General features: G+C 37.2%; 1 protein-coding gene across 3 annotated transcripts in view; it reads left to right on the forward strand.

Moving 5' to 3' along the window:
• Positions 1 to 22,110, forward strand: part of LOC144237496 (pyridine nucleotide-disulfide oxidoreductase domain-containing protein 1) — a 38,340-nt gene that overhangs the window by 13,063 nt on the left and 3,167 nt on the right. For 2 of the 3 annotated variants that reach the window (XM_077771180.1, XM_077771181.1), the window contains exons 5-12: positions 613 to 686; positions 3,515 to 3,675; positions 6,745 to 6,845; positions 8,290 to 8,425; positions 9,493 to 9,605; positions 10,205 to 10,327; positions 12,541 to 12,678; positions 13,241 to 13,962. In XM_077771180.1, coding sequence (XP_077627306.1) covers positions 613 to 686; positions 3,515 to 3,675; positions 6,745 to 6,845; positions 8,290 to 8,425; positions 9,493 to 9,605; positions 10,205 to 10,327; positions 12,541 to 12,678; positions 13,241 to 13,489 — 1,095 coding nt within the window. In that variant the 3' untranslated portion in view covers positions 13,490 to 13,962. Of the gene's footprint in view, positions 1 to 612; positions 687 to 3,514; positions 3,676 to 6,744; positions 6,846 to 8,289; positions 8,426 to 9,492; positions 9,606 to 10,204; positions 10,328 to 12,540; positions 12,679 to 13,240; positions 13,963 to 22,110 lie in introns of those variants that run through there. The other variant, XM_077771182.1, reaches the window with a different exon arrangement.

The raw sequence follows: 22,110 nt of genomic DNA on the forward strand, positions 1-22,110 counted from the left end.
GTTATTGTGCCTGCTCTGAACAGCTTTATTTTCATCATCTTAATGCTTACAGAGACCTAATGAAATATATCCACTTGTTTCCATTTATATTGAAGAACCTGAGGCACAGAGGGTTAAGCAACTTGACCAAGTTACTAACTAGGGGCAATTAGTAATGCCAGGGACTCTTAACCACCAAGCTCTTATGCTTCTCACTCCTGTAAGTTTTAAGTGTTGTATGACTCCAGGGAGGTGTCAACTGACAGATTAGAAGAAAAGGAATAACCTGTATGTAGGATACAGATCAGTGTCATGTTAGTAAATGATTTGATCAAGTAGTTAGGAATGTGATGAACTAGAGATAGTGCCTCTTGCTAAAATTCTAAAGTACTCTAAATGTAATGACATAAAAAGTAAGGAAAATCAGAAGAGGCATTGCTATAAAGGAAGCTTGTGTAACATATACAGGGAAGCATTTGTAATATTGGAAGGTGTGCCCTGGCAGAGTGGGAAAGTGAAATTTTTGTTCCTTTGTAAATAAGGTAAAATTCTTGACATTTTTTAATTAGTGAAGCCTTTCTTCAAGTATTGCCCACTATTATAAAACACTGTCTCATTTTCTTTTTAATATAGGAATTTCAGAAACAGCTTACTAAAGCTAAAAGAATAATGATCATAGGGAATGGTGGCATTGCACTTGAACTAGTGTAAGTATATATTTTTAAATATTATTTAAACACTGCTCTATGACTCATAATTATTGGCACATTAGAAAACATTCTGAAATTCAAAGATAAATAGAATTGTTTTCCATAGATTTTCAAGGAGAAAAAAATCAACTTTATATTTTTAGCTTCATGGAATTCATAGTTATAGAAATGTCATAAAACATGAGTTTAGGGAAGGTTTTAGGTCTCAAGAGGTCACACAGGTGACTGGACAGATGTGACCCATATATGTGTTTGGTAAGCATGTACTATATTGAAAAACAATTTAAATGTGCATACCTTTGGAGATTTCTAGTCACAGTCTCTACCCTTTTTTTTGTTTACACTCATCCTGCTTCACTCATTTATATTGCTACCATCGGGCCCATGAAACCCAAATGTTTAACTTCCTATTTCAAGATATATGGTACTCCCAGCTCTTGTTTTTTGGAAGTTGGAAAATGTGAACCCATCATTTAATATGAAATACTATCTTAAGATGATATTTCAGGTTTAAAGAACATTGAGGAGTAAATATCCTGCTATTATGGTCTACAGAGCGTTCATTTTCTTTATGATTTTACCTTCTACTGGATGGATGAGATGAAATAGTCTGGACAGTTTTAGGGCAGAAAGTGGAGTCCAACTACAAAGAGTACAGATTTGAATCAGAATAATGAATTTGCCCAAGTTCTGTCCATTCTAACTCTCAGACTAGGTTTTCGCTCCTCTTTTTGACAATGGTGAATCCCAGTGGAAGATTCTAAGAGTTCCTGGATTGCCTGAGTACCAGAGATGGCAGCCATTCTTCTAATTATGAAGTCTAGCATTGTGTGGAGAAAAGTGAAAAAAACTAGAGAGTCAAAAATCAAACAGGTCCAGGAAGGATGCACATGACAGATTTTCTCCATTGGCTATCATCAAACATGTAACTTAATACTATTATTATTTACGTAGGAAAATTTTCTTACTTTCAGAAATGCTCAGTCTTAAAATATTTAATCCTGTCCCTCGTTTTCTTGAGGTTGGAGATAGAAGACTATATAATTGGACAAAACTTACAATTTTATATTGAATAAACTGATAGTTTAAGCTGCATATCATGTAATTGTCTCAGTTTAGGTCGACAGAGTGATCAGGTGTTTGTCATCTCATGATGAAAAGTGACCTATACAAACCCTTTCTTCTCTTTAATATCCCTCATGTTCCCTTGAGGCTGCTACTGATTTTCTTAAGTGTACTTTTATGTCAGTTACTACTTATGTTTTCTTCTCTACAAGTGTAGATTAATCCTTTCTTTTTCAGACATTATTTTAATAATCAAAAAACCATAATACCTCACTGTATTTTTTAATAGTTTTAAAAATGAAAGTATTTCTGGTATGTATGATGGTACATACATACTTCATGTTTAAGCATCTTGCTGAGGGCATGGTTCATAAGTTAAGGGCATCCTGTGAGGTAAGCATATATGTATGTATATATGTTACTCACAGTTACTTACATTTGTGGCCTACTAGTCAAGCATCAGTACTTTAAGCTATACTGATAATGTGTTATACTCTTTATTACTTTAAAATTTTCAAAGAAAATGGTAGAAGAATTTCTTAATAAAATCTAATAAGAAAATTGTTTCATAATAATTATATCCCTATATGTAAATTAGAATATGAAATTTATTACTGAATGTGTATTCTACTGTCTGCTCATCAGCAATACTATATGATCTGAGCAACATAGTATATTCCCTAAATAATTTGAAATTTAGTAACTAAGTATTTTTTCAGCCATAAGGGAGCAGTTACCACAAAGCATGTACATCAGGTGACCTGAAGTCAGATGTACTAAACTTTTTTTTCTATCATTTACTTATTGATTAGCATTGAAAAGTTAATGTGTTACATTATATAGAGCAGTCTGTGAAATAAACATGGCAATGCCTTGTACCATAAGTAAATGTTAAAAGTTCCTAACACACAATCCTAGTATAATTAGGGCAACCATATATCCTGTTTATCTAGGATTGTCTCAGCTCATCAGTGGTACCAAAACAAGTAATAATAGCAGAAAAATATAATGACTTCAGGGACTTGGTGAAATGAATACTAAGCAAACCACATTCTCTGTGACTAAACCTGGAGATAAAACAGCAGATCCCCAGAAGCTCCGGCTGTCTCATTAGTGGTGATGGTCTGTATACACCATGGCCATTCCTTTCTTTCTTGATTTTTCTGTGAACTGGATCTTTCTTTAGCTGAATGTCTTGGAAATTATTGAGGTGAAGGGAATTACTAACTGCAGGGTAATAATAATTCCTTTATATAACAAAGTTAAAATTTTAGTTAATAACTCTGATTCTCTCCATAATGTTGTGCTTTTGAGTACACAAAATATTTGTTACCAAAGAGTAAGCTGTTGTCAGTATTGTAACTATATACCATGGGTCCATTCACCCATTATTGATTACACTATAACTGTATCAACAAAGCACTGCTCACTCCTGGGAACCCTGGGAAACATTCATACAGTAACTGTGTTGGAGAAATTGAATACTTAGAAGTGATGCTCATTGTAATGAAATTTTACCTGATACTTACACATGCTTGTCATTTTCATGTTCTTTAAAATAAACTGGTTAAATTTCTTTTATTCTATTTTAGCTCTTATTATCCTAAATTTAATATTACATTTCTCCTTAAAATCATTTCTGTTTGCCTTAAAACACTTTCTTTACTTTTGCCTTGAGATAACTGTTATTTACCAAAAAAAAAAAAGATTCCTACTCATACTTTTTAAATTGTTCTAAGTAACTTTAATATTCCTTTTAGGTATGAAATTGAAGGCTGTGAAGTTATTTGGGCCATTAAAGATAAAGCTATTGGGAATACTTTCTTCGATGCAGGTGCAGCTGAATTCTTGACTTCAAAGCTCATTGCTGAAAAACCGGAGGCTAAAATTGCACATAAAAGAACCAGATATACAACTGAAGGTAATTGTTGCATCTAGTTTATTAATTCAGATGATAGCAGCACTCTCAACAATAGCTAAATCATGGAAAGAGCCTAAGGGTACATCAACTGATGAATGGATCAAGAAGATGTGGTTTATCTATACAATGGAATACTACATGGCAATGAGAAAGAATGAAATCTGGCCATTTGTAGCAATGTGGATGGAACTTGAGGGTGTTATGCTGAGTGAAATAACTCAGGCAGAGAAAGACAGATACCAGATGTTTTCACGTATAGGTGGATTAGGAGGAACTTAACAGAGGACCATGGGGGAGTAGAAGGGGAAAAAATAGTTGGGGAGAGGGAAGGAGGCAAACCATGAGAGACTCTTGAATGCTGAGAACAAACTGAGGGCTGATGGGGTGTGGGGGAGAGGGGAAGGGGGTGATGGGCATGGAGGAGGGCACTTGTTGGGATGAGCACTGGGTGTTATATGGAAACCAACTTGACAGTAAACTATTTAGAAAAAAAAAAATTTTTTAGCCATATAGAAAAAGGCTATCAGAGCACGAAGTAAAGTACTACAATTGAGAGACAGACAGGGGCGCCTGGGTGGCTCAGTCAGCTAAGCGTCCCGCTTCAGCTCAGGTCATGATCTCACAATTAGTGGATTTGAGCCCCGCGTCAGGCTCTGTGCTCACAGCTCAGAGCCTGGGGCCTGTTTCAGATTCTGTCATCTCGCTCTCTCACTCTCCCCCTCCCCCACTCGTGCTCTGTCTCTGTCTCAAAAATATACTTAACTATAAAAAAAATTTTTTTAAAGAGACATATATGGTTAATACTTCTATATCTCACAGGATTTAGACTTTCCAGGATTTTTTTTCAAAGTTTGTTTTGAGAGGGAGAGAGCAAGAATGGGGCAAGGGCAGAGAGCAATAGGGAGGGAGGGAGGGGAGGAGAGAGAGAAGGGAATCCCAAGCAGGTTCTGGCTGTGATCTTGGAGTCTAGTGCAGGGCTCTATCCCACGAACCCTGAGATTATGACCTGAGGCGAAACCAAAAATTGGATGCTTAACCAACTGAGCCATCCAGGAGCCCCTTTCCAGGATATTTTAAAATGAAAACTATGTAGGGGCACCTGGGTAGCTCAGTGGGTTAAGCGTCTGACTTCGTCTCAGGTCATGATCTCACAGTTCATGGGTTCGAGCCCCACGTAGGGCTCTGTGCTGAGAGCCAGCTCAGAGCCTGGAGCCTACTTCCAATTCTGTATCTCCCTCTCTCTCTGACCTCCCCTGTTCATGCTGTGTGTGTCTCTCTCTTTCAAAAGTAAATAAAACATTTTAAAAAATTTTTTAAAATAATAAAATGAAAACTATGTATAACTAAAACTGGAAACTTAAAGTGAATTAAATGAACCAGCTCATCTGCTTCTTTGCAAACAGGTGGTACAGCTGGACAGCACCTAAGGTAATTTTACAAAAAATGCAATGAATAAAAAAGAAATACAAACCTAGATTTTTTTTTAAGAGCTTTTTTTTTAATTTTTAACTTTTGGCTTAGAAAATTCAAAAAATTTTGTACGTTTCGAGGGTGACAAAAACTGTCAAAATGTTTAAAACCTGGCTAATTTTTTAATTGAATTATAACTCATGTATAGTTTCAGGTGTATAGTAGTGAGTCAGTATTTTTATACATTATCAGTAACCACCTCAGTAGGTTTAGTTACTGCCTGTCACTGTACTGAGTTATTACAATATTGACCATATTTCTTGTGTACTTTATTTCCCCATGACTTATAACTGGAAGTTCGTACTTCTTAATCCCATTCACCTGTTTATCTTGTGCACCAGTTCCCTCCCCTGTGGCAACCACCAGTTTATTCTCTATCTCTGAGTCTGCTTCTGCTGTGTTTTGGGGCTTTTTGTTTGTTTAATTATTTTTCTAGTTTAACTTGCCTGCATTTTCTGTAAAATTTTTACTTAAGTATAATTAACACATGTTATATTACTTTCAGGTGTACAGTAAAATGATTCAACAATTCTGTACATTACTCTGCTCATTATGATAAGTGCACTTTTAATCCGTTATTCCACACATCTCCTCAGCCACCTCCCCTCTGGCAGCCATTAGTTCTCAGTTTTTGAGTGGGTTTTTTGGAGTCTCTTTTTTCTTTTTTCTTAAATTCTACCTATGAGTGAAATCATATGGTACTTGTTTTTCTCTGAGTTATTTCACGTAGCGTAATATCCTCTAGGTCCATCCATGTTGCAGATGGCAAGATCTCATTCTTTTTCTCATGGTGGAGTAATACTACAGTGTGTGTGTGTGTGTGTGTATGCATACACACACATCCATACCACATCTTCTCTATCCATAAGTCTATCAGTGGACACTTGAGTTGCTTCCTTATCTTGCTTGTAATAATGCAAGCTCACATAGGGATACATACGTCTTTTTGACTTAGTGTTTTCATTTTCTTTGAGTAAATTCCCAGTAGTGGAGTTACCAGATCATATGGTAATTCTAATAATTTTTTGAGGAACCTCCGTACTGGTTTTCATAGTGGTTGTACTAATTTGGATTCCCACCAGCAGTACATGAGGGATCTTGTTTCTCTACATCCTTGCCAACACTTGTAATTTCTTGTCTTTTTGAGTCTAACCATTCTGGCAGGTGTAAGGTGGTATCTTATTTTAGTTTTGATTTGTACTTCTCTGATGATTAGTGATTTTGAACACTTTTTCATGTCCTAGTTAGCCGTCTGTATGTCTCTGGAAAAATGTTCAGGTCCTCGGCCTGTGTTTTATTTTGGTTGTATTTCTGTTACCAAGTCATAGGCGTTCTTTATATAATTTCTATTATCAACCCTTTATCAGAACTACCCTTCTTATTAACCATGTATATAACATGGTTTATATTGAACACTTGATTGAAAGATTATCTGTTTTATAGCTCTATATCACAAAATATTAAAATGATCAATACAGGTAAGTTGGTTTATCCTATATGAGCATCATAACATCGCCTAAAAGCTTGAGAACACAAGTATACTTCTGCCTAGCAGTTTTTATATCATTTGAATTTTGAATTGAGTTTTATCACCTTCAGGAAGAAAAAAGGAATTGCAAACCAAAGGTAGTGGTGGCAATATGGGCAGTGCCTTGGGACCTGATTGGCATGAAGGCTTGAATCTTAAAGGAACAAAAGAGGTATGTGTTCATATACTAATTAAACATGTCTAGATGCAATTTTAAATTCTTGAACCATTCGCTGAAGACTGGTTTCAAATAGTCCAACAGCTGCTTGGTCACTTTACTGAAAATCCATAGTGTTGGGGCACCTGGGTGGCTTAGTCGGTTGAGCGTCCGACTTTCGCTTAGGTCATGATCTCGCGGTTCGTGGGTTCGAGCCCCGCGTCGGGCTCTGTGCTGACTGCCAGCTCAGAGCCTGGAGCCTGTTTCAGTCTGTGACTCCCTCTCTCTCTGACCCTCCCCTGCTCACGCTGTCTCTCTCTCTCTCTCTCCTAGAAATAAATTAAAAAAAATCCATAGTGCTAGGATAGGACCAACAGCAGCTGGCCTGGTTCCTTACCTTAAAAGATAAGCGGTCATTTAATTAATCAAAAACTGACTCTTGCCATTTTTTTTTTTTTATTTTTTTTTTTAATGTTTTATTTATTTCTGAGAGAGAGAGTGTGAACAGGGGAGGGTCCAAGAGAGAGAGGGAGACACAGAATCTGAAACAGGCTCTGAGCTGGCTGTCAGTACAGAGCCTGATGCAGGGCTTGGACCTATGACCGTTAGATCATGACCTGAGCCAAAGTCGGACGCTTAACTGACTGAGCCACCCAGGCGCCCCAACCCTTCTTTTCAATTCTCCAGGCACAGAGATTTCTACAATGAATATACCTGTCCTATTTTAATCTTTTCTTAAAGGTCACCTCCTATGCATTATCATATTTAAAGGTTATTAGATAAATTTTAAATACATATTTAATACCTTAATTAGATAAGAAGATGATTTGCTTTTATTCATTTTATTAAGTATTTCTGCTTTTAAATAAGTCTGATATTTAAATACTGTTAGAAGCATACACAGTTTTTATTACTGTGTCTGATTTCTTTTCAGCCTCAGGTAGTTTGGAGGGGAGCTGGTTTCATGTTGTATCTCATTTTTGTGATTATGCAAAATCAGTTCTTCGTGTTCCTTTGGATCCTAAGATTAGTAGTGTTTTTAAACTGAGAGCCTCAGCAGTTTGGTTCAGTGATGTTATCTCCTACATACTTGGTACTTATTAAGGTTCTGGGATAGAATAGTAAGTATGTCGACATAGACCTGCCCTCAAGAGGCTTTTGTAGTCTAGCAGTTGTCATTTTTAGAAAATGTATTTGTAATTACCAATGAGGCTGTACTTAAAAAGCATGCCCTTCGTGTTACCTGTCAATGCAACTATTTGTTCTAAGTTCTGAATGGATTTCTTCTTACTGCCTTCACAAACAGAAGTTAACAAGATGTGCATCCAGTGTGTTTTCATTTGTATTACAAGAATTGTTTTTTCCATATATTTCTACAAGTGTATTGTAAAATTTTTTTATCATCAGTAACCCAAGTCCATCTTTTTGGAAGTATTATGGTAACCACTATTTCTTTTAGTTTTCTCATAAGATTCACATTGAAACTACGTGTGAAGTAAAGAAAATCTACCTTCAGGAAGAATTTAGAATTTCTAAGAAAAAGTCCTTGCCTTTTCCGAGAGACCATCATAAGCAGTCAGTCACAACTGATGAAGGTAAGTGATTAAGAAAAAATGGAATAACCACTAATTTAAAAGGAGGGAAACTTGAACATAAAAAGTAAACATGAGGGGCACCTCAGTGGCTCAGTTGGTTCAGCATGTGACTTTGGCTCAGGTCATGATCTCACGGTTTGTGAGTTTGAGCCTCACAGCGGCCTCTGTGCTGACACCTCAGAGCCTGGAGCCGGTCTTCAGATTCTATGTCTCCCTGTCTCTGTTCCCCTCCCCCGCTCACCTTCTGTGTCTCTCCTTCAAAAATTAACTTAAAGAAAAAAAAGTAAACCTGAAACCATTAATAATGTAAGTCATTTCCTTTTCACTACTTAATCTTCAAGTTCCCTAATAATTTGTATAGAGAGCATATCTTAACACGGGGTTCATGGTGTTTTGACCACCACAACTCTGTGAGTCAGAGTATCTTGCAGATCAAAACAAATAGAAACTAAAAAAAAACTTTATGCTCTCAGAGATGAAGTGACTTCCCCCAAATCAAACAGATTGAAAATCTGTAAATTTGGGACTAAGAAACAGATCTAATTCCTATTCCACACCTCCTATCAGAACTACCACAATTTGAAGAAATAGAATCAGCTAAACTAGTGTATAAAATTCCATTGTTTTGAATTTGTTGAATTTTTCCGTGGGAAAAGTTAATGTTAGTTTGACTAAGAATAGTAAGGAAGAACACTGAAAAATGAGTAATATAGTTGGACTAAACTCTCTGGAGTATAATGTATTAATATTCTTAGAGAAAGAAATTATAAAGTGGTTATCAAATTAAATGTATTTTGTTAGAAAAGTTGTAGGTCTAAATTTGAAGGAAAAGTTTAGAATGTCATAATTCTGTAAGTATTCCCAAAACGAGACAATGTTGATTGTATTCCAATTGTTTGAGCAAATGTGCCTTATAAAAATTATTAAGCTGTGTTGTTTTAAAGTACTCTCCTGCTGTTTTCTTTCACTCCTTATTCAAGGCATTATATTCACATAATGCTATGATAACCCGTGGTGATTACATTGAAGAATAAAGATTTTATTTGTTTTGTTTTGTTTTGTTTTAGAGGTATGGCCTGTATATGTGGAATTGACCAATGAAAAGATATACGGCTGCAATTTCGTTGTCAGTGCTACAGGAGTTACACCAAACATAGAACCTTTTCTCAGTGGTAACAATGTAAGGTGAAGTTTCTTTGTCCTGTTGTGAATATTTTCATATTTATGAAATTTAATTTTCAACATAACTGTTCATTGTTCTAGTGTAAAACTGTAACTTAAGGAAGCTGAAAACAATTTAGATCATATTCATGTTTGGATTTGCAGTATTTCTTATTGCCTAAAGTCCTTAAGCAGCTAACATCCCAGCATAAGTGTCATCACTGATAGGGCATAATGCGCATTTCAGTTGTACAAAGGTTGGTAAGAGACTGACACCTGTGGATTCTTACAAGTGATTCTTTCAGAGAAACTTTTAAATTTTTTGCCTTTTAGCGTGTGAAGCTCACAAAACAGGAATAGTGTAATTATGAGTGAGGTAGTCATATGGTTACTAAGTGTTCTTGATGTTGAAAGTCTAAGAACTTTTTAGTTGGTCTGTCTTAGTAGAATTTCGATTCCCTGGAAATTCAGCTGAGTTGTCTAAACTTTCAGCTATTTTTGCCTTCCCATTAAAGATCAGCATACCAAGGTATAAAAATGTGACTTGTTCTTTTACTTTAGAATGACAACGACATCTCATTTCTCTTCTCATGTATTCTCATAAGGAACATTGTTTAGTTTGATGTAGGAGAAGATGGTGGCCTGAAAGTGGATGATCACATGCATACATCTGTCTCTGACATCTATGCAGCAGGTGACGTCTGCACTGCATCCTGGCAGCCCAGCCCAGTCTGGCAGCAGGTAAGCCAGCATCCGTGGTCATGTCTTATCAGACAGTCCATCTGGTGGTAAAGGAGTGGCTACCAGCAAACCTAAATATCCGGTTTTCTAACTTCTTTAAGAAGCTATCATGGAGTTTTTTTGTGACAGTTAATTTTTCCCTTTTGATAAGTTATTATATAGTGACGAAACAGATTGGGATATCTTGTAACTTAAAAAGAATTATGGGCTGTTACTTCGCTTTTATTTCCAGGAACTTATCAGCATTGTCCAGTGGAACTTTATGCAAGGACAGAAAAGTTCTGTTCCTTTGCAGTGTCCAGTCAGGTCGTCACTAACTACATATCTCTTGAGCACCTAAGTTTAAATAGCTACATGTATCTAGTGTCTGCCAGACTGGACAGCACAGCTCTAGATTAATAAATAATTACTGAGGTATAAACCATGTAGATAAACGATGACCCTATTCTGTCCCTGTGGAATCATGACTGAAGAAATTTCCTGTAGTAAACAGCCTTCCTCAGCTGAACACCCCCATCCAGCTGGATGTAGACTCCTCCTGCCCCCACAGTATTGCTCCCTCCTAATGGTGGAGCAGAAATCCTTGAGGAAGATCCTCAGACTGATCATAGGTGAGGTGGTCCCAGGGGGAGCAGAGACACAGCAGATGTTACCAACAAAAGAACCAGCTCCACAGGTAGGGATATTACTCCTTCAGGTCAACCACAGAGTGTGAAGTAGCAGAAGAGCTAGATGTATTTTAAGAGGCAGCTTCATTACTGTGTGTGTTTCTGCCTACAGCAGAGTCTTTTAAGCCTGGGGGCGCCTGGGTGGTTTAGTTGGTTAAGCATCTGATTTCAGGTCATGATCTCGCTATTCACGAGTTCAAGCCCTGCATTGGGCTCTGTGCTAACAGCTCAGACCCTGCTTTGTATTCTGTCTCCTCTCTGCCCCTCTTCCGTGCTTTGTCTCTCTAAAAGTAAATATTAGTTTTTTTTAAAGAGTGCTAACAGCCTGTTTCTAAAATGCTAGCTTGTTTTTAGTTTTATCTGTGACATAGCTGTCATAAACTCTGAGTTTGTGGGATTTTTTTTTAACACTTTTAAACCCTCTAGCATAAATTTATCATTAATGGGTATCATAAACTGGTATAGGCCATCCAAAAATAGGTATCTCTTGAGTGAATCTAACAGATCTTGTTCCTTAATTTGCAGAAGCAGTAAATAAGGACATTAATTAATGTGTTTTACATAGTCCGAGACACAAACTGAAGGGAACTTGAAGCTGGTATACATTAAGTAATGGTCCAGCAGTATAATACTGCAGGCTACTTCTGTTAACCATTCTAGTATCATGCTCAGTTTACTCTGCTCCTTACCACAGACTGCCAATCACTTCATCAAATCTACCTTGTTTATGTTTATAGAGGAGACTGAATTTTTTAAAATCTATCAAATGATGTGGTATTAGTTTTGCACAGAAAAGGATATTACTGATTGCTTAGTGTATTTAAATCTCTTAATAGCCATTAAATAGGTGGTATACATTTATGTTTCAGGTGAAGAAACTGAGGCTCAGTTAATTCAGTAAAAATCAAAAGTTACATATGTAGAAGAGTTGATATTTAAATCTCTTGACTCCCAAGGCCATTGTTCTATCCGGGATCACTAATGTAAGGGAAGAATTCAGAATGAATTCCCAGCATTGGTTGGTGAAATCTGGTAAGATTTCATGAGGCTCTTAGGACACCAACTGATATATGGATCTGCCTGACCACTAAGGTTTTACTGCAGAAGAAGCCTTAACTATATAGCACCAAAATCTAAGGCATAGGAAAAGGAATGAGTTTTTCAGTGATAATTTCTCATCTCTGTTTATGCTGATGATAAACTTACTCTGCAGGAGGAGACCAGTTAATTAGTAGTAGTCTTCCCTGGTGTACCCTGAAATGTTTTAGTTATTTGTTACAGTTTTTTGAAACATAGAGTTGGTATCATCCTTTCAGTTTACGGCAGTGATTTGGATAGGATTCTCAAATAGCTGAACCAGTTTTGGTTAGTGTGGACTGGTGATTGCTTCCATGGTAAAGACAATCCAACTAGTCATCTGGCTAGCTAGATCCACCCAGTCTCAAGGACTGTCAATATTGAACCCCTTTAAGGAATTCTGTAAGGTTAAGGTACTAGCATTTTTTGAGTAAGGACAATATATCTCTCAACATTTTTTTATTTCAGATGAGGCTGTGGACCCAGGCTAGACAGATGGGATGGTACGCAGCCAAGTGCATGGCTGCAGCTACTTTAGAATACTCTATTGACATGGACTTCAGCTTTGAACTTTTTGCTCATGTAACAAAATTCTTTAACTATAAGGTAAGATAAGCAAATTAGTGCCTTTTTCTGCTTGTTAGTCTTGAACTATGTAACTTCATCATTTGAGTAAATATGTGGTTTTAGTTATTTTACAAAAAAATGACATATTTCTTACACATCAGTACCTAGAATTACTATTGGTCCTAATTCTTAATCACCACATACCTTCCTACTATACTATTTTATAGTTAAGGGTGGGGGAGAGCATCTCTTCTAGACTTATTCGCTATTGGTGCATTTCTGCATTTCATTTGAGATCCATGCTTGCCTTGTAAGGAGAAATAATAGCTATCGTACTCAATGAACCAGGTACTTTGCCAGACTTAATTAACTATTTTACTCCGAGGCAAGTTTTTTCTTCATAACTTATCCTACATATTTGTTAATTCACTAGATATACTGAATGTTCATATAGATTGTGTGCTAGTGTCTTCTGTACAATAAATGCAATGCCATTGGACACCCCCCAGTTTTTGTGAATAGGTTTTTCTGCTGGCCATTCTAGCATAACACAGTATAGCTACATACAGTGTTTCTATTTGTACTTTATCCCTACATTTAGGTTGTATTGCTGGGAAAATACAACGCACAGGGCTTAGGTTCAGATCATGAATTAATGCTGAGATGCACCAAAGGACAGGAATACGTCAAAGTCGTCATGCAGAATGGGCGCATGATGGGAGCAGTCTTGATTGGTGAAACTGACTTAGAAGAAACCTTTGAGAACTTAATTTTAAATCAAATGGATCTTTCATCATATGGAGAAGATCTGCTGGATCCAAATATTGATTTAGAAGATTATTTTGATTAAAAAAAAAAACCTTTCAAGAACTACATACCATTCCAAATAAGAGAAAGTCACAATAAGGTAAATGACTGCACTGATTTAATAGAAGTGATAATGATTTCAGGGGCAAAAGTTTTAAAATATATTTTTTTCCATCATAAATTTACATTAAGTGCTAGGTTTTAAGTAACTCTTCTGATTTAGCTGTGGGGCAGATTCAGCTAGGTTGTGATCTACTTAGCCAACAGCTTGGTCTGGTATAACAGCATCATTCTGATTGAAATATTACAGAGAGTTGTGGTTTCTAGAGGCTCTTTGTTTTTTACTTACTAATATCATTTGCATTGATATTCCTTTTGCAGTGGGATTCTAAAGCTGTTAAGAGCTGAAATCACTCCCTTTGTAATAAACCTATATAAAATATTCCATGTGATAACACTGCTATCAAAAGTTATGTAAAAAAAAATACAATTAAATATATCAAGGTGTGAACTTAAGTATTTTACATTTTTCTCATTTCGTCAATTTTTATAAATCATGATCTCAAATGTTCAAGTCTTCAATATTAATAAAATTGCCTTAAATTACAAAATACTGGTATATACACACATCTAATATTTTCTTGGAAAATTTAGAAACACTCTGGTCTTAGATTGTTGGCAGACTTCTGGAAGTTACCTGAATTTTTTTCTTCCCTCCTTTTATCAGCTCCTTCAGAGTGACAAGTTTGAAGTGATTCAGTCTGCAAATAAAAACCAAACACTCTGGTCAAAACTCAGCTATTCCATTTTCTCTTCAGATTAATAATCCCCTATATCAGTTAGCTCATTAAGTGTTGGTAGCCTAGTTTTTTATCTTCAAATACGAGCCCTATCTGGAAGGGATCGGTGTCTGAGAAACCCTCATCTACAGACACAGGGTGCATGGTTTTGCAGGCTTGAGAGTGCTGTTGGTTTTCAACCTTTGCTACACAGGGAGACTTCTCAACCAGTGTTGATCACAACCAATATTGTGAAGAATCAGGTACTCTGCCTACTTCAGGATCTTGATTAGATCTCTGCAGTATGCTGTTACCTTCTTTCACATGCTATATTGACATGCTATAATGAGATAGGCAACGAGGATTTAGGAATTACAAGGACAGGCTATTCTAGTTGTTAAACTGGCTTAAAATGAGTCCTCAACATGAGCCACCCTAAACACTGATATAGTCTCTGTAAGACATTGTTGAATTTACAGTGACACAAAGAAAATAACCCGGTTACCACAAAGCCTTTAGAGAGGCTCTAGGAACCAGAATTTCTGCCAGAGACCACTGAGAGATACTTAGAATCAGTCTATTCTTCATATTTAGCTGATTTGTGGTCATTTAGCAATGTTCTAGAAACAGTGGCTTCCCAGGTACACAAGAAATGTCCTCATCAGATATTCCCAACTAGTGATTCTAGCACCCTGATACATATATCAGATTCTTGTTAACTGGTGACTATACCACAATATAATAAACTCCTAAGTTTCTCTAGCTGCAAAGTTAAAACTGTAGTTATCTTCACGCACCCAGGTGTCGGAACTCTGTGAGGGGGAACTGGTTAGTAGCTCTTCAGATACAGCATACACGCAGGATGAAAAAAAGTTAAAATACAGCACCAAAACACTGCTGTATTAGTGTCTAGTGAGTGATTAGCCATTATCTGGTTTAAAAATAATTCACTATAATACCTTTTGCATTAAATTTCTCTTCCCAGTCACTATAAACGCTTAGAGATTAGCCTTTTTTTATATATAAACAGCATTTCCATTCAGAGGGTTGAAACTTTCCCTTTCATTTCTTAAAAAGTTAACATGCCCTTAGTACAGCAATTTACATCCATACACATATCACTTATCCTATTTTATTATTTTTATTGTTTAAAAACTTTGTTACTTTTGAATCTAGAAAAGAATCTAGAAAATGCTGTTCACAGGGGCGCCTGGGTGGCTTAGTCGGTTAAGCGTCCGACTTTCGCTTAGGTCATGATCTAGCAGTTCGTGGGTTCGGGCCCCGCGTCGGGCTCTGTGCTGACTGCCAGCTCAGAGCCTGGAGCCTGTTTCAGTCTGTGACTCCCTCTCTCTCTCTCTGACCCTCCCCTGCTCACGCTGTCTCTCTCTCTCTCTCCTAGAAATAAATAAAACATTAAAAAAAAAAAAAAAGAAAATGCTGTTCACAGCTTGGTTAATGTTTTAAATCCATGTTGGGATCTAATAATTCTCCCATGTAGTCCTAGCTATATATATATTAGCTTGTAAAGATTTAAAAACAATGAACTAGGGGGTGTTCCAATCCAAGATATCAACATAGGAAGATCCTGGATTGGGAGCACCAAATCTACACCTATTTATAGGCAATTCCTCCTGAAGAACTGAGGACTGACTGAACAGCTTCCGTACAACAGAAGATAGACCACACACAGAACAGCAACGAGGACTGACACATGGTAACCAAGGGTACCCCACCCCTGATGCTGCAAACTGCAGTGGGGAGAATAGTAATGAGGTACCAGGAGCAGATTCATCTACCCTGGGCCACAGAAAATAAAACCCATGGCTTAAAAGAGCAACAAGAATATAAAGGAACTAGCCCTTGAACCCTGCTAAATGGGAGGGGCTCTGCTGCAACCCTCCCTGGGTTGGAAGGTCTAATATGTGCACAGCTTATGCACCCTCCCACCACCTTGACAGCATAGATGGGAGCAGGGTCTAGGTGTCCTAACCAGCCCACCACCTCAGTGAGCTCTGACACCAGCCCCGGCTGTCCCACCAAGGCAGCCCCATGGTGGTGCACACCAGGAAGCCCTGGGCAGCGCTCACTCCCAACTCCACCTGTCTCCCCACACGAAGGCAGCCACAAAGCACATTGAAACACTTCAGGCCAGCACCACTTTGGCCTCAGAAGCTTTCTAGGACACCCCCGGCTAAGGCCTTTTTTCAGCTCCAGCTGCCCTGCCAGGACACCCTGGCTTAACACCGACACTTCAGCTTCCTTCCAGGGCACCGTCCATACAGAGAGCCCTAGGGTGACCCCAGCCAATGTCCCTTTCAGTTATAACTGTCCAAGTTGTCCCCTGTACAAAGCACCCAGTGACCAGACCAGCCACCAACCCACCTCAGCTCCAACTGCTGGCACTAAGGTACCTTCTGCACAACCCAGAACACTCCAGCTTACACCCACTAGGGTTTCAGCCAGCGTGCCCTCGGCACAGAGAACCCCACGACTACCCATGGCTTATACCCACTTCTGCATTAGCTGTCCTGCCAGGGTACCCAATGCAAAGAGCCTTACTCAAGACCCACACCCACTTAATCTCCCACTATTCCACCAGGGCAGCCCCAGCATGGGGTGCCCTGCAACCCTCGGCCAATCCAGACAGCAAAAGTCACCAGATATATAGTCAACACAGGGGACAACCACACACAAAGACCATTCCTTCAAGTTTAGGAGGAGCAGCTCTTCTGCCTAATTCACAGAAACAAACACAAAGAGAGACAGAGGAATGTGCTCTAAATGAGGGAAAAAAAAAAAAAACTACTAAACCTTAGAAAAAGACATTAATGAAATGGAGATAAGCAATATGCCTGATGAAGAATTTAAAGTAATTGGTCATAAAGATGTTCACTGGACTATAGAAGAGTGGAAGAACTCAATGGGAACATTGTTAACAAAGAACTGGAAAATATAAACCATTCAGAGTTGAAGAATACAACTGAAATGAAAAATACACTGAAGGGAATCAAAAGTAGATTAATGATGCAGAAGAATGATCCAGAAGATGGAGTTATGGAAAACAGCCAAACTGAACAGCCAAAATAAGTAATATTTTTTTCTTAAGTAAACTCTGCCCAGCATGAGACTTGAACTCATGACTCCTTGATCAAGAGTCGCATGTTCCACCCACTGAGCCAGTCAGGTGCCCCCCACACCACCCAATATAAAGAATTTTTTAAAATGAGGATAGGTTAAGGGATCTGTTGGACAACATCTAGTGAACAACATTCATATTATAAAGATCCCAGAAGGAGAGAAAGGGGCAGAAAACTTATTTGAAGAAATAATAGCTGGAAACTTCCCTAACCTAGGGAAGGAAACAGACATCCAGATTCAGGAAGCATTTTAGAGTCCCCCTAAGATGAACTCATGGAGGTCCACACCACAACACATAATTAAACTGTCAAAGGCTAAAGAGAGAATTGTAATAGCAAGAGAGAGAAGGAAACCCCATAAGGCAATCAGCTCATTTTTCAGCAGAAACTTTGCAGGCCAGAAGAGAGTGGCATTATACAATCCTAGGTCCTAAAGGGACTGGGGGGGAAGCCCTACAATCAAGAATACCTGACAAGATTATCATTCAGAACTGAAGGAGAGGGAGTTCCCAAAACAAGGTAGAGGAATTCATCGCCACTAAACTGGCCTTAAAAGAAATGCAAAAGGGACTTCTTTAAATGGAAAAGAAAAAACCACTAGACCTAAGGAAGCTATATATAAAAGATGTAAAACTGGCAACATATACATAAACCGTGGAAAGGAGAGTGAAAAGGAAGTTTTTAGAATGTGTTATAAATGCCCGTCAATTCAGTGTAGATTGCTTTATATTTAGGATGTTCTTTATAAAGCTCATGATAACCACAAATCCAAAACCAAATTAGATTAAAAGAAAATTAATTAAATTTAAGAAGACTGCATCTTTTCTGACCACAACAGTATGAAACTAGAAATCAATCTAAAGAAAAACAAAAACAAAAAAATATAAATGTCGATGGTAAACAACATACTACTACACAACCAATGGGTTAACAGAAAAATTTTAAAATACATGGAGACAAAGGGAAATGAAAACACAACGGTTCGAAATCTTTGGGGCACAGCAAAAGCTGTCCTAAGCAATTTAGTGCAATAGAAGCCTACCTCAAACAACAAGAAATTTAACCTTATGCCGAAAGGAAATAGAAAAAGGACAAAACCCAAGGGAAGCGGAAGGAAGGATATAATGAAGATTAAAGCAGAAGTAAATGAAATAAAGACTTAAAAAAATAAAGGAAACCAAGAACTGGTATTTTGACAAGACAGATGAAATTGATAAGCCTTTACCCAGATTCAGCAAGAAAAAATAAGAGAGGACTCAAAATCAGAAATGGAGGAGAAGGAACAACTGACACCACAGAAATACAGAAGACTGTAAGAGTATTATGAAAAATTATATGCCAACAATTGGAGAACCTAGAAGAAATAGGTAAATTCCTAGAAACCTATAATTTTCCGAAACTGAATCAGGGAAAATGGAAGTCTGAACAGACCAATTATTAGTAACAATACAGATGTGATTGTGCAAAAACTATCAATAAAGGACCAAGACCAGATGGATTCATAGATAAATTCTACCCACCACTTAAAAAAAAAAGTTAATGCCCTGTCTCCTCAAACTATACCAAAAAAAAAAAAAAAAAAAAAAAAAAAGAAAAAAAAGANAAAAAAAAAAAAAAAGGAAGATAAAGGACAGCTTTTAAATACATTCCATGAGACCGGACTCCCCCTTGACCCTAAAACCAAAGACAACAGACAAAAAGAACACTATAGGCCAATATCCCCAATGCACATAAATGCAAAAATCTTCATCAAAATATTAGCAAACCACATTTAACAGTACATTAAAAAGATCATTCGTGCAGCGCCTGGGTGGCTCAGTTGGTTAAGCGTCTAACTTCGGCGCAGGTCACGATCTCACGGTTCGTGGGTTCAAGCCTGGTGTTGGGCTCTGTGTTGACAGCTAGCTCAGAGCCTGGAGCCTGTTTCCAATTCTGTGTCTCCCTCTCTGACCCTTCCCTGCTCGCTCGCTCGCTCACTCTCTCAGAAATAAATGTTAAACATTTTTTTTCAAAAAAGGATCATTCATAATCAAGTGGAATTGATTCTGGGGATACATGGATAATTCAATATTGGCAAATCAATTACACATTTATGAGAGGAAGGGCCACCTGGGTGGCTCAGTCAGTTAGGCATCCGACTTCAGCTCGGGTCATGATCTCACAGTTCGTGGGTTTAAGCCCCACATCGGGCTCTGTGCTTACAGCCAGCTCAGAGCCTGGAGCCTGTTTCAGATTCTGTATCTCCCTCTCTCTATGACCCTCCCCTGCTCACGCTGTCTCTCTCTTTCTCTCTCAGAAATAAATAAAAACATTTAAAAAAAAAAAAAAAGAGGAAGAGTAAAAACCATATGATCATCTCAATAGATGCAAAAAAGCATTTAACAAAATTCAACATCTGCTTATGATAAAAACTCAACAAAGTAAGTTTAGAGGGAACATACCTCAACATAATAAAGTTAATACATGAAAAATTTGCAGCTTATACTTAATGATGAAAAACTGGGAGTTTCTCCACTATACTCAGGAACAAGACAAGGATGTTCACTCTCATCACTTTTGTCTAACATAGTACTGGAAGTACTAGCCACAGCAATCAGACAAGAAATAAAAGAAACCCATAGTTGTAAGGGAAAAGTTAAAATGCCACTATATGCAGGTGACAAGAACTATGCAAAGAAAACCCTAAAGACTCCACCAAAAACTATTAGAATAAGTGAATTCAGTAAAGTTGCAGGATACAAAATTAATACACAAATCAGTTATGTTTCTATACTCTAATACTGAAGTAGCAGAAAGATAAATTAACACAATTCCATTTACAATTGCACCACACATAATAAAATACCCAGGAATAAACTTAACGAAGAAGGTGAAAGAACGTGTACTCTAATAAAAGAAACAATGATGAAAGAAATTAAAGGTGACATATGCAAATAGATATTCCATGCTCATGGATTGGAAAATTCCTACTACACAAAGCAGTCTATAGATTCAGTGCAATCTCTATCAAAATACCAACAGTATTTTTTCATAGAACTAAAATAATCCTAAAATTTGTATGGAACCACAGAAGACCTCAAATAGCCAAAGAAATCTTGAGAAAGAGGAACAAAGCTGGATTTCATATCCCAGATTTCAAGATACGGTAGAAAACTATAATAACCAAAACAGTATGTTACTACCACAAAAAAAGATGCAGATCAATGGGACAGAATAGACAGCCCAGAAATAAATCCACACTTATATGGTCAATTAATCTATGACACAGAATGCAAGAATATACAATAAAGTCTGTTCAATAAATAGTGTTGGGAAAACTGGACAGCTACATGCAAAGAGTGAAACTGAACCACTTTCTTACACCATACACAGAACCAAACTCAAAATGGAATAAAGACCTAAATGTGAGACCTGAAACCATAAAATGCCTGAAGAGAACATTAGGTAGTAATTTCTTTAACATCAGCCATAGTAAAATTTTTCTGAATATGTCTCCTTCCACAAAAAAAAAAAAGCAGAAAATCAATTATTGGCTCCACACCAAAAAAGCTTTTCCAGAATGAAGAAAATCATCAACAAAACTAAAAGGTAACTTACTGAATGGGAGAAGATATTTTGCAAATGACATATCCAATAAAGAGTTAGAATCCAACCTATGTAAAGAACTTATAAACTCAACACCAAAAAAGCCAAATAATCCAATTAAAAAATGGGCAGAAGACCTGAATAGACTTTTTTCCAAAGAAGACCTATAAATAGCCAACAGACACATGAAAAGAGACTCACCATCACTAATCATCAGGGAAATGCAAACCAAAACCACAATGTGGGATCACTTCACACCTTGTCAGAATGGTTAAAATCAAAAACACAAGAAGCAAGTGTTGTGCACTGTTGATGGCAACGCAAATTGGTGCAGTCACTGTGGAAAACAGTATGGAAGTTCCTCAAAACATTAAAAATATGATCCATATGATCCAGTAATTCCACTACCAAGTATTTACCCAAAGAAAACGAAAACACTAATTTGGAAATATCTATGCACCCCTCTTTTGACAGCCAAGATATGGAAGCAACTCAAGTGTCCATTGACAGATGAATGGATAAAGAAGATATGGTATCTATTCACAATGGAATATTAGCCATAAAAAAGAAAGAGATCTTGCTATTTGTAACAACATGAATGGAGCGAGAGGACATTATGCAAAATAAGTCAAAGACAAATGCCATAGGATTTCACTTATATGTTGAATCTAAGAAACAAAGGAATAAACAAAACCCAGAAACTGACCTATAAATACAGAACACAAAGTGATGTTTGCAAGAGGGGATAGAGGGTAAAATGGGTGAAGGAGAGTGGGAGAGTCAGGCTTAACAGTAATGGGGATGAAAGGTACAGCACAGGGAATATAGTCAATGGTATTATAATTGCACTATATGGGGACGGATGGTAGCCACACTTGTAGTGGGCACAGCATAATGTATAGCCTTACCAAATACCTGAAAATAACTTTATATGTCAACATACTTCAATTAGAAAAAAGGAAACTCAACAAATGCCTTTACATCAATTATCACACATTTTCTTGCATGCTTCTGAATTCCATAGTTCATCAAAATGTTGAGCTATCAATACACAGTGACATTGCAAACACATTTTGAGATAAAAATTATTAAGTGACCGAATAAGTTTTAAGAATTCCTAATTCAAAACACAGTTATATATCCTATTCGTTTCCTATTGCTAT

Source organism: Crocuta crocuta, unplaced genomic scaffold, assembly GCF_008692635.1.
Source record: "Crocuta crocuta isolate KB4526 unplaced genomic scaffold, BGI_CrCroc_1.0 scaffold276, whole genome shotgun sequence".
In the NCBI taxonomy this organism is placed as follows: domain Eukaryota; kingdom Metazoa; phylum Chordata; class Mammalia; order Carnivora; family Hyaenidae; genus Crocuta; species Crocuta crocuta.